The sequence below is a fragment of the Salmo salar genome, chromosome 16, assembly GCF_965601325.2.
Source record: "Salmo salar chromosome 16, fSalSal1, whole genome shotgun sequence".
Classification (NCBI taxonomy): Eukaryota; Metazoa; Chordata; class Actinopteri; order Salmoniformes; family Salmonidae; genus Salmo; species Salmo salar.
The window spans coordinates 77,411,113-77,425,415 of NC_138306.1; the positions used below are offsets into that span (position 1 = coordinate 77,411,113).

The 14,303-nt window shown below is 41.6% G+C and overlaps 1 protein-coding gene across 1 annotated transcript in view; it reads right to left on the minus strand.

Moving 5' to 3' along the window:
* Positions 1 to 6,223, minus strand: part of LOC106574706 (collagen alpha-1(XVIII) chain) — a 90,341-nt gene extending 84,118 nt beyond the window's left edge. The window contains exon 1 of the mRNA XM_045697866.2: positions 5,629 to 6,223. Coding sequence (XP_045553822.2) covers positions 5,629 to 5,716 — 88 coding nt within the window. The 5' untranslated portion in view covers positions 5,717 to 6,223. The remainder of the gene's footprint in view (positions 1 to 5,628) is intronic.
* Between the last annotated feature and the right edge of the window lie 8,080 nt (positions 6,224 to 14,303).

The following is a 14,303-nucleotide window of genomic DNA, read 5'->3' on the forward strand; positions in this document are numbered from 1 at the left end:
CTTATTGAACCTGAGCCCTGCCCAACACCAATGTCCTGTCCTCCTGTCCCTCTTATTGAACCTGAGCCCTGCCCAACACCAATGTCCTGTCCTCCTGTCCCTCTTATTGAACCTGAGCCCTGCCCAACACAAATGTCCTGTCCTCCTGTCCCTCTTATTGAACCTGAGCCCTGCCCAACACCAATGTCCTGTCCTCATGTCCCTCTTATTGAACCTGAGCCCTGCCCAACACAAATGTCCTGTCCTCCTGTCCCTCTTATTGAACCTGAGCCCTGCCCATCACCAATGTCCTGTCCTCCTGTCCCTCTTATTGAACCTGAGCCCTGCTCAACACCAGAGTCCTTTGATGAGTCAGACAGTGACAGGTAAAGCTAGTTGATTTGTCAGCTCCCTTTCATTTGCCCCTAGTCACACCCAACTCAAGACACAATTCACCAAAGTGTCACAGAGATCATGATAGACCTCTATGGCAGTACAGTAGCTAGCTACAGACTAGAACTACCATCCTGTCTCTAGTTCAGAACTATATGGCAGTACAGTAGCTAGCTACAGACTAGAACTACCATCCTGTTTCTAGTTCAGAACTATATGGCAGTACAGTAGCTAGCTACAGACTAGAACTACTATCCTGTCTCTAGTTCAGAACTATATGGCAGTACAGTAGCTAGCTACAGACTAGAACTACCATCCTGTCTCTAGTTCAGAACTATATGGCAGTACAGTAGCTAGCTACAGACTAGAACTACTATCCTGTCTCTAGTTCAGAACTATATGGCAGTACAGTAGCTAGCTACAGACTAGAACTACCATCCTGTCTCTAGTTCAGAACTATATGGCAGTACAGTAGCTAGCTACAGACTAGAACTACTATCCTGTCTCTAGTTCAGAACTATATGGCAGTACAGTTGCTAGCTACAGACTAGAACTACCATCCTGTCTCTAGTTCAGAACTATATGGCAGTACAGTAGCTAGCTACAGACTACAACTACTATCCTGTCTCTAGTTCAGAACTATATGGCAGTACAGTATCTAGCTACAGACTAGAACTACCTTCCTGTCTCTAGTTCAGAACTATATGACAGTACAGTAGCTAGCTACAGACTAGAACTACCATCCTATCTCTAGTTCAGAACTATATGGCAGTACAGTAGCTAGCTACAGACTAGAACTACCATCCTGTCTCTAGTTCAGAACTATATGGCAGTACAGTAGCTAGCTACAGACTAGAACTACTATCCTGTCTCTAGTTCAGAACTATATGGCAGTACAGTAGCTAGCTACAGACTAGAACTACCATCCTGTCTCTAGTTCAGAACTATATGGCAGTACAGTAGCTAGCTACAGACTACAACTACTATCCTGTCTCTAGTTCAGAACTATATGGCAGTACAGTAGCTAGCTACAGACTAGAACTACCATCCTGTTTCTAGTTCAGAACTGAAGCAGACATGTTTTCCAGCCAAACCCCAGAGGGGTAGATTCTTTATCATAGTTTAAGTACAGCTTATAGGTCTGCACAGTATAATGAGCAGTGCAATTTTCAGGTTGAAGGGACGTCTTTCAAACATGCAACGTCACATTCCAAGCCACTGTCTGGGCCTAGAGCCCAGTTGAACTAGCCTGCAGAAAGACCTCAGAAGTACTGTCATACAGTTTTTGATAGTTTGGTAATAGTTATGTGAAATCTATTTTACTACATTAGCAGAAATAAAATGTGTATGTTACTTAGACATTCATCATATAATCTTCCCCCAATATGTGTTATTTATATAGTTCCACAAGACCCAACCATCCATCAATCAACGAACACAAAACATTATGCTGCTACGGTGTTACACTGGTATGATTATGACCGGGTTTGGGACCTCATGTTCATACAGGTTGCTGGAACAGCTGTGGATCCAGGAAATTATCCAGATATTTTGGAGCCCTATGAAACAAAAGCTGGCTGAAACAACAGAGTTTATAATATAATTACAGCATGAGATAGAAGCTACCCTACAATACATCAACTTTCCACTGCCTTTCCACTCAGAAACATCCTGTAAGGAAAGAGACCACAGCTCCAATACAAGCAATCATTTCCAAGACACCTACTGTAACATGGACAGGGATGCCACATCTATCCAATTTGGAAATGTGGAACTATTGCTAAAAAGAATGATCATGGAATTTCTGAAACCCATGATGATATGAATTGTCTGTAAGCCCATACAAAACACACAGCGTTCCAACAGAGTTGACCTCTATGTGACTCAACGGGGTTGAAGGACAATGTGTTCACTGCCACCCTGGCATGGTCAACAAGAGAAGGAAACAAAGACAGATGAAGTCAGGAGCCACAAGATGAACTGGCATCTGTTTCCCTGGAAAGACTGGCCTGGCCAACCCTCAACCCTCCCTGGAGAAGGGAAAGTCTGAGCACACCATCAATCACTAGCCTGGAGGGACACACACAAACAATGCTGCACACGCACACACCACATACACACAGACAGACAGACAGACAGACAGACAGACAGACAGACAGACAGACAGACAGACAGACAGACAGACAGACAGACAGACAGACAGACAGACAGACAGACAGACAGACAGACAGACAGACAGACAGACAGACAGACAGACAGACAGACAGACAGACAGACAGACAGACAGACAGACAGACAAATAATATTTGGAACCTAGGGACTGATAACCTCAATCCACAAACGCGAAGACAAATTTATGCGTCAACAGCAACCTTGGGAAAATCCTCTGCATTATCATTAACACCAGACTTGTACATTTCCTCAGTGAAAGGAAATGTAAATTTCCTCTACTGAGCAAATGTCAAATTGGCTTTTTACCAAATGACCATACAACATACCATGTATTCACCCTGCACATCCTAATTGTCAAAAACAAACCAAAACATAGGCAAAGTCTTCTCATGCTTTGTTTATTTAAAAAAGCTTTTGACTCAATTTGGCATGAGGGTCTGCTATACATATTGATGGAAAATGGTGTTGGGGGAAAAACATACGACATTATAAAATCCATGTACACAAAATTGGCACATAGCACACACATTTCTTTCCACAGGGCCAGGGGGTGAGACAGGGATGGAGCTTAAGCCCCACCCTCTTCAACATATATATCAAAGAATTAGCTAGGGCACTAGAACAGTCTGCAGCACCCAGCCTCACCCTACTAAAATCTGAAGTCAAATGTCTACTGTTTGCTGATGATCTGGTGCTTCTGTCCCCAACCAAGGAGGGCCTACAGCAGCACGTAGATCTTCTGCACAGATGCTGCCAGATCTGGGCCCTGACAGTATCTCACAGTAAGACAAAAATAATGGTGTAACAAAAAAGGTCCAGTTGCCAGGACCACGAATACAAATTCCATCTAGACACCGTTGCCCTAGAGCACACAAAAAAACTATACATACCTTGGCCTAAACATCAGCACCACAAGTAACTTCCACAAAGCTGTGAACGATCTGAGAGACAAGGCAAGAAGGGCCTTCTATACCATCAAAAGGAACATAAAATTCGACATACCAATTAGAATCTGGCAAAGAATACTTGATTCAGTAATAGAACCCATTGCCCTTTATGATTGTGAGGTCTGGGGTCCGCTAACCAACCAATAATTAATCAAATGGGACAAACACCAAATTGAGACTCCGCATGCAGAATTCTGCAAAAATATGCTCTGTGTACAACATAAAACCCAAAATAATGAATGCAGAGCAGAATTAGGCCGATACCAGCTAATGATCAAAATCCAGAAAATAGCTTTTAAATTCTACAACCACCTAAAAGGAAGCGATTCCCAAACCTTCCATGACAAAGCCATCACCTACAGAGAGATGAACCTGGAGAAGAGCCTCCTAAGCAAGCTGGTCCTGGGGCTCTGTTCGCAAACACAAACAGACCCCACAGAGACCCAGGTCAGCAACACAATTAGACCCAACCAAATCATGAGAAAACAAAAAGATCATTACTTGACACATTGGAAAGAATTAACAAAAAAACTGAGAAAACTAGAATGCTATTTGGCCCTAAACAGAGAACACCTGATCACTGTGACTGACCCAAAAATAAGGAAAGCTTTGACTATGTACAGATTCAGTGAGCATAGCCTTGCTATTGAGAAAGGCCACCATAGGCAGACCTGGCTCTCAAGCGAAGACAGGCTATGTGCACATTGGCCACAAAATGAGGTGGAAACTGAGCTGCACTTCCTAACCTCCTGCCAAATGTATGACCATATTTCCCTCAGATTACATAGACCCACAAAGAATTCCATTTTTTATTTACTGGGTGAAATACCACAGTGTGCCATCACAGCAGCAAGATTTGTTACCTGTTTCCACAAGAAAAGGTCAACCAGTGAAGAACAAACACCATTGTAAATACAACCCATATTTATGTTTATTTATTTAGCCTTTTTGACATTAACTATTTGCACATCATTACAACACTGTATATAGACATAATATAACATTTGAAATGTCTTTATTATTTTGGAAGTTGTGTGAATGTAATATTTACTCTTCACTTTTTATTGTTTATTTCACTTTTGTTTATCCATTTCCATGTAAACATATGTTTCCCATGCCAATAAAGCCCCTTGAATTGAATTGAGAGAGAGAGAGAGAGAGAGAGAGAGAGAGAGAGAGAGAGAGAGAGAGAGACAGACAGACAGATAGACACACAGACCAACAGAGAGAGAGAGAGAGAGAGAGAGAGGAGAGAGAGAGAGAGAGAGAGACAGAGAGAGACAGAGAAACAGAGAGAGACTGACATTTGAAATGTCTTTATTATTTTGGAACTTTTGTGAGTGTAATGTTTACTGTTCATTTTTATTGTTTATTTCACTTTTGTTTATTATCTAGTTCACTTGCTTGGCAATGTAAACATATATTTCCCATGCCAATAAAGTCCTTAAATTGAATTGAGAGAGAGAGAGAGAGAGAGAGAGAGAGAGAGAGAGAGAGATGTCTATATTCTTTTGGACCTTTTGTGAGTGTAATGTTTACTGTACATTTTTTATTGTTTATATCACTTTTGTTTATTATCAATTTCACTTGCTTTGGCAATGTAAACATATATTTCCCATGTCAATGAAGCCCCTTAAATTATAATAGCTGACTGAGGATTTCAGTGAAAACATTACGAAGATGAAAAGACTAATAAACGTCAAGTCAATATTATGTCTAGCAGGTTAAAAGACCACCACACGCTCTGGCTTGTATAGTAGACTAACCTAATATTGTACTTTCTATTCCAATGCAACTATTGAATGTGCTATTGGCGTTGGTGTTGGAAGATTGTGTGTCTTTGCGATTTTAGCTATTCATAGTTCCTGACAAGCCCAGACGTACATTACCATTAGCACAACCACCACAGGGGTTAATAAAATACTAAAATCTATAATCTCCTATAACGCAGATGTACAATGTTTTTATTCGCAAAATGTACCATAGTAGGCTGTTATTTTATGTTGTAATTATCATCTAGAGAAGCAATAGTATTCACTTACAAAGATATTTAGTCACGTGCATTTAAAGTCTCAAAAGGCTTCAATTTTGCCTGTACATTTCGAAGAAATTGCAACAATTTATCCGACATATTTACCTGTCCTTTGAGATTCTGTCCATGTGACAACCAGCAGAAGAAGTACGCAGGTATGCAGACCCAACGACCACCTGTCAACACAAGGCATGCTTTCCCGCTTATTTGTGCAAAATATTTCCACAAGTCCTTTTGTTTGGTAAGCAAAAAGCTAAAAGGTTCATGCACATGTGGGCATCTCCGTCTCCGTCCTAGAACAGTGTCGTTGGAATGAATGGCAGGCACGCTACGCAGCCTTTGCACAGTTCCAAGGTGAGTTCTCTGCCTGCGCACGGAATCTTGAGTACCGAAACAGAATTGACAGTATAATCTACAGTAGTTCGCGGGCGCAATGGACAAAACCTCAATTTATCCACGGGATTTTCCCCTGGGTCCTAAGTGTCCAAATGTTTTGGTAGATTCATCCAAACCTCCGTGACTAACAGGTCCAATCTAAGATACATACTGTACACACTGACATTTGGCGCCTTTTATGACTTCATAATATCCACATACTTTTCAACATCAGGTAAGCCAACCTGGGGCACTGTCAAACAATTATTTACACAATATGCAAGTTCTTCAATAAGCTTTCTGTACACCAAGACTCATTTGACTAGACCTAATCAAAGGCTGCAGGAAAACTGTATTATCAGCATTTAGTTGGCTTATACATGTCCCCATGTTGAGACATGATGGCATATAACACATGCCCCTAAACCCTGCATTCCACCCAGAGAGAAAGGAAAAGCTGCTGAGGAAAAGCAGTGTGCAGTGAGTCTGTCCCTCTAGCACTAAATCAAGCCACCCATACTGTTAATGTTGAAACCAATATTTTCTAATGAAGACATACAGTGCTTTCAGAAAGTATTCAGACCACTTTACTTTTTCAACATTTTGATATGTTACAGCCTTTACCAAAAATTGATTAACAAATTAATCAGGTTGTCATTGTAAATAACAATTTGTTCTTAACTGACTTGCCTAGTTAAATAAGGTTAAATAAAAAATAAACCCATAATAACAAAGCGAACACAGGTTTTTAGACATTTTTAACATTTATAAAAAATTAAAAACAGAAATACCTTATTTTCATACGTATTCAGACCCTTTGCTATGAGACTCAGGCGCATCCTGTTTCCATTGATCATCATTGAGATGTTTCTACAACTTGATTGGAGTCCACCTGTGGTAAATTCAATTGATTGGACATGATTTGGAAAGACACACACCTGTCTATATAAGGTCCCACAGTTGACAGTGCATGTCAGAGAAAAAACCAAGCCATGAGGTTGAAGGAATTGTCCGTAGAGCTCCGAGACAGGATTGTGTCAGATCTGGGGAAGGGTACCAAAACATTTCTGCAGCATTGAAGAACACAGTGGAACACAGTGGCCTCCATCATTCTTAAATGGAAGAAGCTTGGAACCACCAAGACTCTGCCTAGAGCAGAGCTGAACAATCGGGGTAGAAGGGCCTTGGTCAGGGAGGTGACCAAGAACCCAATGGTCACTTTGACAGAGCTCTAGAGTTTCTCTGTGGAGATGGGAGAACCTTCCAGAAGGACAACCATCTCTGCAGCACTCCACCAATCAGGCCTTTATGATAGAGTGGCAGCCCACTTATGACAGCCCACTTGGAGTTTGCCAAAAAGCATCTAAAGGACTCTCAGACCATGAGAAACAAGATCCTCTGGTCTGATGAAACCAAGATTAAACTCTTTGGCCTAAAAGCCAAGCGTCACGTCTGGAGGAAACCTGTCACATTCCCTACGGTGAAGCATGATGGTGGCAGCATCATATTGTGGGGATGTTTTTCAGCGGCATGGACTGGGAGACTAGTCAGGATCGAGGGAAAGATGAACGGAGCAAAGTACAGAGAGATCCTTGAGGAAAACCTGCTCCAGAGCGCTCAGGACCTCAGACTGGGGGTGAAGGTTCACCTTCCAACAGGACAACGACCCTAAGCACACAGCCAAGACAACGCAGGAGTGGCTTCAGGACAAGTCTCTGAATGTCCTTGAGTGGCCCAGCAAGAGCCTGAACCCGATCGAACATCTCTGGAGAGACCTGAAAATAGCTGTGCAGCAACGCTCCCCATCCAACCTGATTAAGCTTGAAAAGATCTGCAGAGAGGAATGGGAGAAACTCCCTAAATACAGGTGTGGCAAGCTTGTAGTGCCATAGGAAAGAAGACTTGAGGCTGTAATCAATGCCAAAGGTGCTTCAACAAAGTACTGAGTAAAGGGTCTGAATACTTATGTAAATGTAATATTTCCGGTTTTTATTTTTTATAAATTAGCAAACACTTCTTAAAACCTCTCTTACTTTGTCATTATGGGGTATTGTGTGTAGATTGATGAGGGGGGAAAAGCAATTTAATCAATTTTAGAATAAGGCTGTAACGTAACAGAATGTGGAAAAAGTTAAGAGGTCTGAATACTTTCCGAAGGCACTGCATGGCCAGTTTAATTGCTCCTCAAGAGGGAGTTCCCAATCCCTAAAGAGTGGCATTGATTGATGTGGTTCAAGCAACTTTTAAATATGGTTCATGTTATGTCAACAGACATCATATGCCCATGTTATTAACTGTACATTATGTAGTTTGTATGCAGGTTGCGTAGTTCAGCCTTGCACTGCTAGCTACAGTACTCTGTGTGGTGTGGTCAGATCTGCTGACCAATAGATCAGTGATGGCGTTTCTTTGTCAGTAGAGGGCAATCCTGCCCTTGGCTTGGCTTGAGCTGCTAGAATAGAATATAATAGAATGGAGTAGAATATAATGGAATAGAATAGAATGGACTAGAATGGAATGGAATATAATAGAATGGATTGGAATGGAATATAATAAAAATGGATATAATTTAATAGGATATATTAGGATTGAAGACTATAGAATAGGATAGAATAGAATAGAATGGAATAGAATAGAATGGAATAGAATAAATGGAATAGTTGTCTTATCCCAAAGGGAAGTGCAGGAAACAAGACACATAACTGACAGACATAATGACTCTCACTCTCCTCTCAGGAGGAGGGTCCACACAGTCACGGTTGTTAACAAGTCAGGAATTGCGAAACGCAGCCAATTTTCCTCGCCTGTCATTTAGTTCAGTAAGCCAAGGAAACTCACACAAAATGTCAGGGTCATCATGTAATCTTAGAGTGCTGCCAGAACATGCCTGACGTTTCTGAGAGGTGAACCATGTACAATGAGTTTTTAAGTGACTAGTCAACTCCTGCGTTAGGTTAGATAGCTCGCACGTCTGAAACTCTGAGTCTCCGGGTACCTCATTTCGACCTCAATCTTGTCCACACACGTAGACAGGCAGGTCCACTCGTCTTTCAGAGAGATTTCACCACGCTGCTCAGCTATGTAGCCTGGAGGTGTGTATCTAGGTGTTGTGTATCTAGGGCCTTCATTTCAGAGCCAGACTCCATCCATCTTCCTCCACAACTTGGGCAGTCAAAGCACAGGAAGTGACATTTTCAAGGTGCCACTTAAACTGTGACTGCATATGAACGTTATTATTATTACGTATAGTATTATTATTTATTTTTTATCCAGTAGGATAAACATTCCAAACAGCCAACCCGACCGCTCGGAGGCGTCCACATGGTCCTAAAGCACATCGTTGCCTCATTTGGAATCACATTCCAATGATAAAACTGGGGGGGGACAAAAATGCAATTTCAGAATGTGTGTTGGGGGGGGACATGTCCCCAGTGAAAGGCATTTTATTTTACAATCAATTAAGGGGTCTATATGCTTTGACTATATTAACTCAATCAAGAACTATCAAAGGAATTTTGAACAAGAGGCTAATAGAAAGGAAAACTTGAACTGGACATGTCTTTTATTTCAAACAGATAAGGACAGCAGTTCTATAACTCTCTCACTACAGGGAAGTGAGGAGACCAGTCTCTGTGCTTCTGCCAGAAGTATAGCCATAGTATCTCTTTCTGACAAGTGTAGTTAGAATGAGGCTGCCAGTGGTGGGATAGAGTGTTTAACACACATCTGTCCAACTCTGCCTAGAAAAATAGTCATGATAAAACATTGAATTATAAAATTCTATTTTTTGTCATTTGCTAGCAAGAAAAGTTTAATAGTATCATATAGTTATTTAGTGTCCGGTACGATTGTGTCATTATTTAAGCGGCGCACATTGCGTGCAAAGTCGATACGTTTTATAATTTCACCTCACCTATGAGAGTGAAGAGAAAATTCAGCAACTCTCGGAGAACACTGGAAGTTGATAAAATAGTTTCTTTGTTGTCAAACATAAAACCTACGGGTTTCGGCCCTAACCTTCATCAAGGTGTACTCTCTTTGGTTTTACAGAAGAAAACGAAGGTGAGGTTTTTATATATTTCAAAATTGCCTCCGGTGATTTCAGGGACCAATCACAATGGGGATACAAAACCTGAGGTGATTGGTAGTCACATCACGGGAGGCCATTTTGAAATATCTACAGGCCTCCTTCATGTCAATCAATCAATCAATCAATCAATCAATCAATCAATCAATCAATCAATCAGTCAATCAATCAATCAATCAAATGTATTCATGAAGCCCCTTTTACATCAGCCAATGTCACAAAGTGCCATACAGAAACCCAGCCTAAAACCCCAAACAGCAAGCAATGCAGATGTAGAAGCACGGTGGCTAGGAAAAACTCCCTAGGAAGGCAGGAACCTAGGAAGAAACCTAGAGAGGAATCAGGCTCTGAGGGGTGGCCAGTCCTCTTCTGGCTGTGCCGGGTGGAGATTATAACAGTACATGGTCAAGATGTTCAAACAAACATAGATGATCAGCAGGGTCAAATAATAATAATCACAGTGGTTGTAGAGGGTGCAACAGGTCAGCACCTCAGGAGTAAATGTCAGTTGGCTTTTCATATCCGAGCATTCAGAGTTAGCAGGTGCGGTAGAGAGAGAGTCGAAAACAGCAGGACAAGGTAGCACATCCGGTGAAAAGGTCAGGGTTCCATAGCCGCAGGCAGGAAGCAGCAGCACGACCAGGTGGACTGGTGAAAGCAAGGAGTCATCAGGCCAGGTAGTCCTGAAGCATGTTCCCAGGGCTCAGGTCTTCTGGGAGGGGAGGGAGAGGGAGAGGGAGAGAATTAGAAGTAACGTTAGCATACTTAAATTCACACATTATCTCTAAACAAAGAGGGAAGAGCCAAAACAAGTTTTTACATTAACAATCAAAATAAGCACTTTTCTCAACATCCATTTTCCTCCGAACGTTGCTGAATTTCCTCTTCACTTATGTTTGACCCTCATTTCATGCACCTTGGTTGGAGAGCGAGGTAGCTGCAGCAGTGGTCTCTTTGCATCTATGACAACCATGAGCACTGGCAAGGCTGATTAGGCATCGTTAGGCCTACTGCAATCTCTAATGCTGCAATCATAACCAAGTGGGAAGGTGGTAATTACCCGTTGTGAAGTCGTAAATATTAGTAGGATGCATTCACCTGCTTTGAACTTGCTGAGAAATGGCGATTTGCTAATGGCCAACAAGCTGTCTCAATCATAAACTAAAAGTATAGCTATCATGCTTGTAAACAAATTGTAGTGCTCAAAAACCATATTAATAGATTGCTATTTATAAATAATGTTTTGTTGTTGCATTTAACTGTCGAAAATGCTGTTATTGAGGTAATTTCCTTAGTAGGTGACATCAGAGTTCAGCATGTGGGAGAAGTCAGAGCTCAGAGATGATAGATCAGTTTACCACTAGTATTTAAAGATGCACTTTGCAGAAATCGCTCTGCCATTTCCTGGTTGCTAAAATTCTAATAATTAGCTTAATTTTTGTTTATGTGACAAACAAGCAAGTATAGTGTTGGAATCATTGTACCATCTTGACCTCTGTGAAATATATTTTCCATAACCCCAAATATTGTATTTTCAGCTGCTTGAAGCTTGTGTACAAAACAGAAAGTAAAAGACACAACAATGAAAATGAAGAATGGGAGCATAGAAATAGGGCACATAGAACAGATTCAATGAAAATGACAGATCTATAACACACATTTCTATGTGAATTTGGTCGGGTTGCCCAAAAAGTTACATATTGCAGCTTTAACTACCGGTTGGATTTTTTTCCAGTCATATGTTTTAAATACCACCTTCCCACTTGGTTATGAATGCAGCATGAGTACCACATACTAGAGAACAACATCTTTGCGACCGTTATGGTTGCACCTGTAAATGCAGAAAACGACTTGTCTCTAGCGGTAGCCTTGGCCCAGATCTGTTTGTGCTCTTGCCTACTCCATTGCTGTCAAGCCAAACAAACTCAGATAATTCATGGCCAAATGGTAGATCTTAATTATTTTAAATCAATCTCTTTTTCTCTTTTTTTTGCTACTAACTTTTAAAGTTGGGAGCACTATTCAGAGAAAGAAAGTGAATTTACATCCCTGACTGCTGTTGATTTTGGATGGAGGGGATCATGACTGACCTGTGAAGAGATTAACCTTCATACTGCTGTTTGATATTGAAATACAATCTCAGGACAGAATCTAACACTATGCTTTTCATTCCTATGACTGTCCTCTTACCCAGCAGCTGGTTAGAGATGACTGCATGAGGGAGAATGTCAGAGGGACCAGCCCCCTTACATGGACAGATGGGTCATTGTTTTAACAAACAAGCAAAATCATATAAACTGTGGTTTCTCCTTTTGTCAGATAGATTTTTCATCCATGCATTTACATTTACATTTACATTTAAGTCATTTAGCAGACGCTCTTATCCAGAGCGACTTACAAATTGGATGCAACAATGATAGGTAAAAATAAACATTCTTTATCCCATATCTCCATATCCATATCCCACATTATATCATATACCACATTGTAGATATAACTAAGATATAAAACCAAGATATAGGCCAACATTTAAAGACCCCTAAAGACAGACATCAGGGAATAGCTGGATGATGATGATGGTGGATGCGTTTAGACCCAATAGGGTCGACGTGGAGAGGGTTGTCAGCTGTGTCACTCAACAATCGTCATCCTAATGAAATGAGTGGATCCTGAAGCTACAGCAAGTGACCTTCCGGAGGTCATCTTCCTCTGATGACGAGTGTTTGTGATTGGCTGTGGTGGACATTCCGCTATCGTCTGAGACTGTGGTGGTTGTATGTCAACGCTGTAGTCAAACTGTTGTAATGGGCACAGTCACTTACCATACAAGTTGTAGTCAAACTGTTGTAATGGGCCCAGTCTCTCACCATATAAGCATAGAGAGTTTGTAGTTTACCTCTTTTGGCATGAATGGGACAGAAGAAAGGAACGTCCCATTGTTGCTCCTATATAAATTGAATGTGTAAAACAAACAGGATTCTCCATGCCATGTAGACTTTCATGGACCCATCCGTAGTGCATTAGAACATACTTTATGTCTGTGGTGGTACCTTAGTACGTGTTGTGGTAGTTAAGCCGTAGCTACTTCAACAATTCAAAGTGCTTCAGTGACCTCACTTTTATTTACTGTGTTTCCATGAAACAACACCAGCTGTATGTATTGTGTTTCTATGAAACAGATGTCATGGCAGTCTCGGGTGGTGACTCGGGTGGTCACTCTGGTGGTAGTGAAGTTCTGATTGGTTCTGACGAACAACACTGTCCTACAAGCACCCTCTAATCTATGTCTGCTACCCCAGAGAGAGGCTCTGGGGCTGGGGGGGCTGGAGGTGGCATGGGGCTGGAGAAGGGGGGCTGGAGGTGGCATGGGGCTGGGGAAGGGGGGCTGGAGGTGGCATGGGGCTGGGGAAGGGGGGCTGGTGATGGGGGGCTGGGGGTAGGGGCTGGGACTGACAGACACTGATAGGGGAGGCCATTACCATAGCATATGCGGTGTTAGCAATGATTGACTGTCTATATGTCTAGTTATTTATGTAGTCCTACGTAGCCTTTCCTGCAGTCAAATGACCTAGTGGCCTCCTGGCTGGAATGTTTTTCATATTTTTCATAATTAAATAATTAATAAACTCGTGTTTCTATGTCAAACGGTTTTGTTATACATCACAGTCTTCTGTGATGCATATAAAATGTAAAGTTGGGATGCAAACTCAAGATGGAATACATTTCATCTCTATATCTGACTTGGTACATGTGTCTTCTTTTTTAAGCCCATAACCATGTGTGTGAGGTGGATACTTTTGGTTCAAAGTAGATTTGTTTAAGACTACCAAGAATCACTCTGTGTGACCCTGATTTTCACTGCAGTGAAAGGTTAAATGCTTCACAAATTGTTTATAAGCAGAGTTTGAGCTCAGCAATTATCAACTGCCCTTCCAGAATGTACATTTAAACATCTATGTCTATGACACATCATACATCGTCTGTGTTTACGGATGATGAGCTAGTGTGCTTAATGCCGTGAGTCACTGTCTTGGCAGGTGGGGTGCCCTCTGTGGAGATTAAACAGAGGATCTCTAGGAAGCTGAGTGATCAGTCACAGAGCAGTGCTGCTCAGTGCTTCTGTCTATCTTTAGCTCCTGTAGGATCTGTGAATGGAGGGCCAAGACTTATCTGACTGGCTGTCATCAAAACCTGTGTTATTATTAGGGGCGGCAGGGCAGCAGCTGCACAAGCATTTAACGGTTGTTCGTCTCCCTCCCCCCCCCTCTCTCTCTCTCTCTCTCTCTCTCTCTCTCTCTCTCTCTCTCTTTCTCTCTCT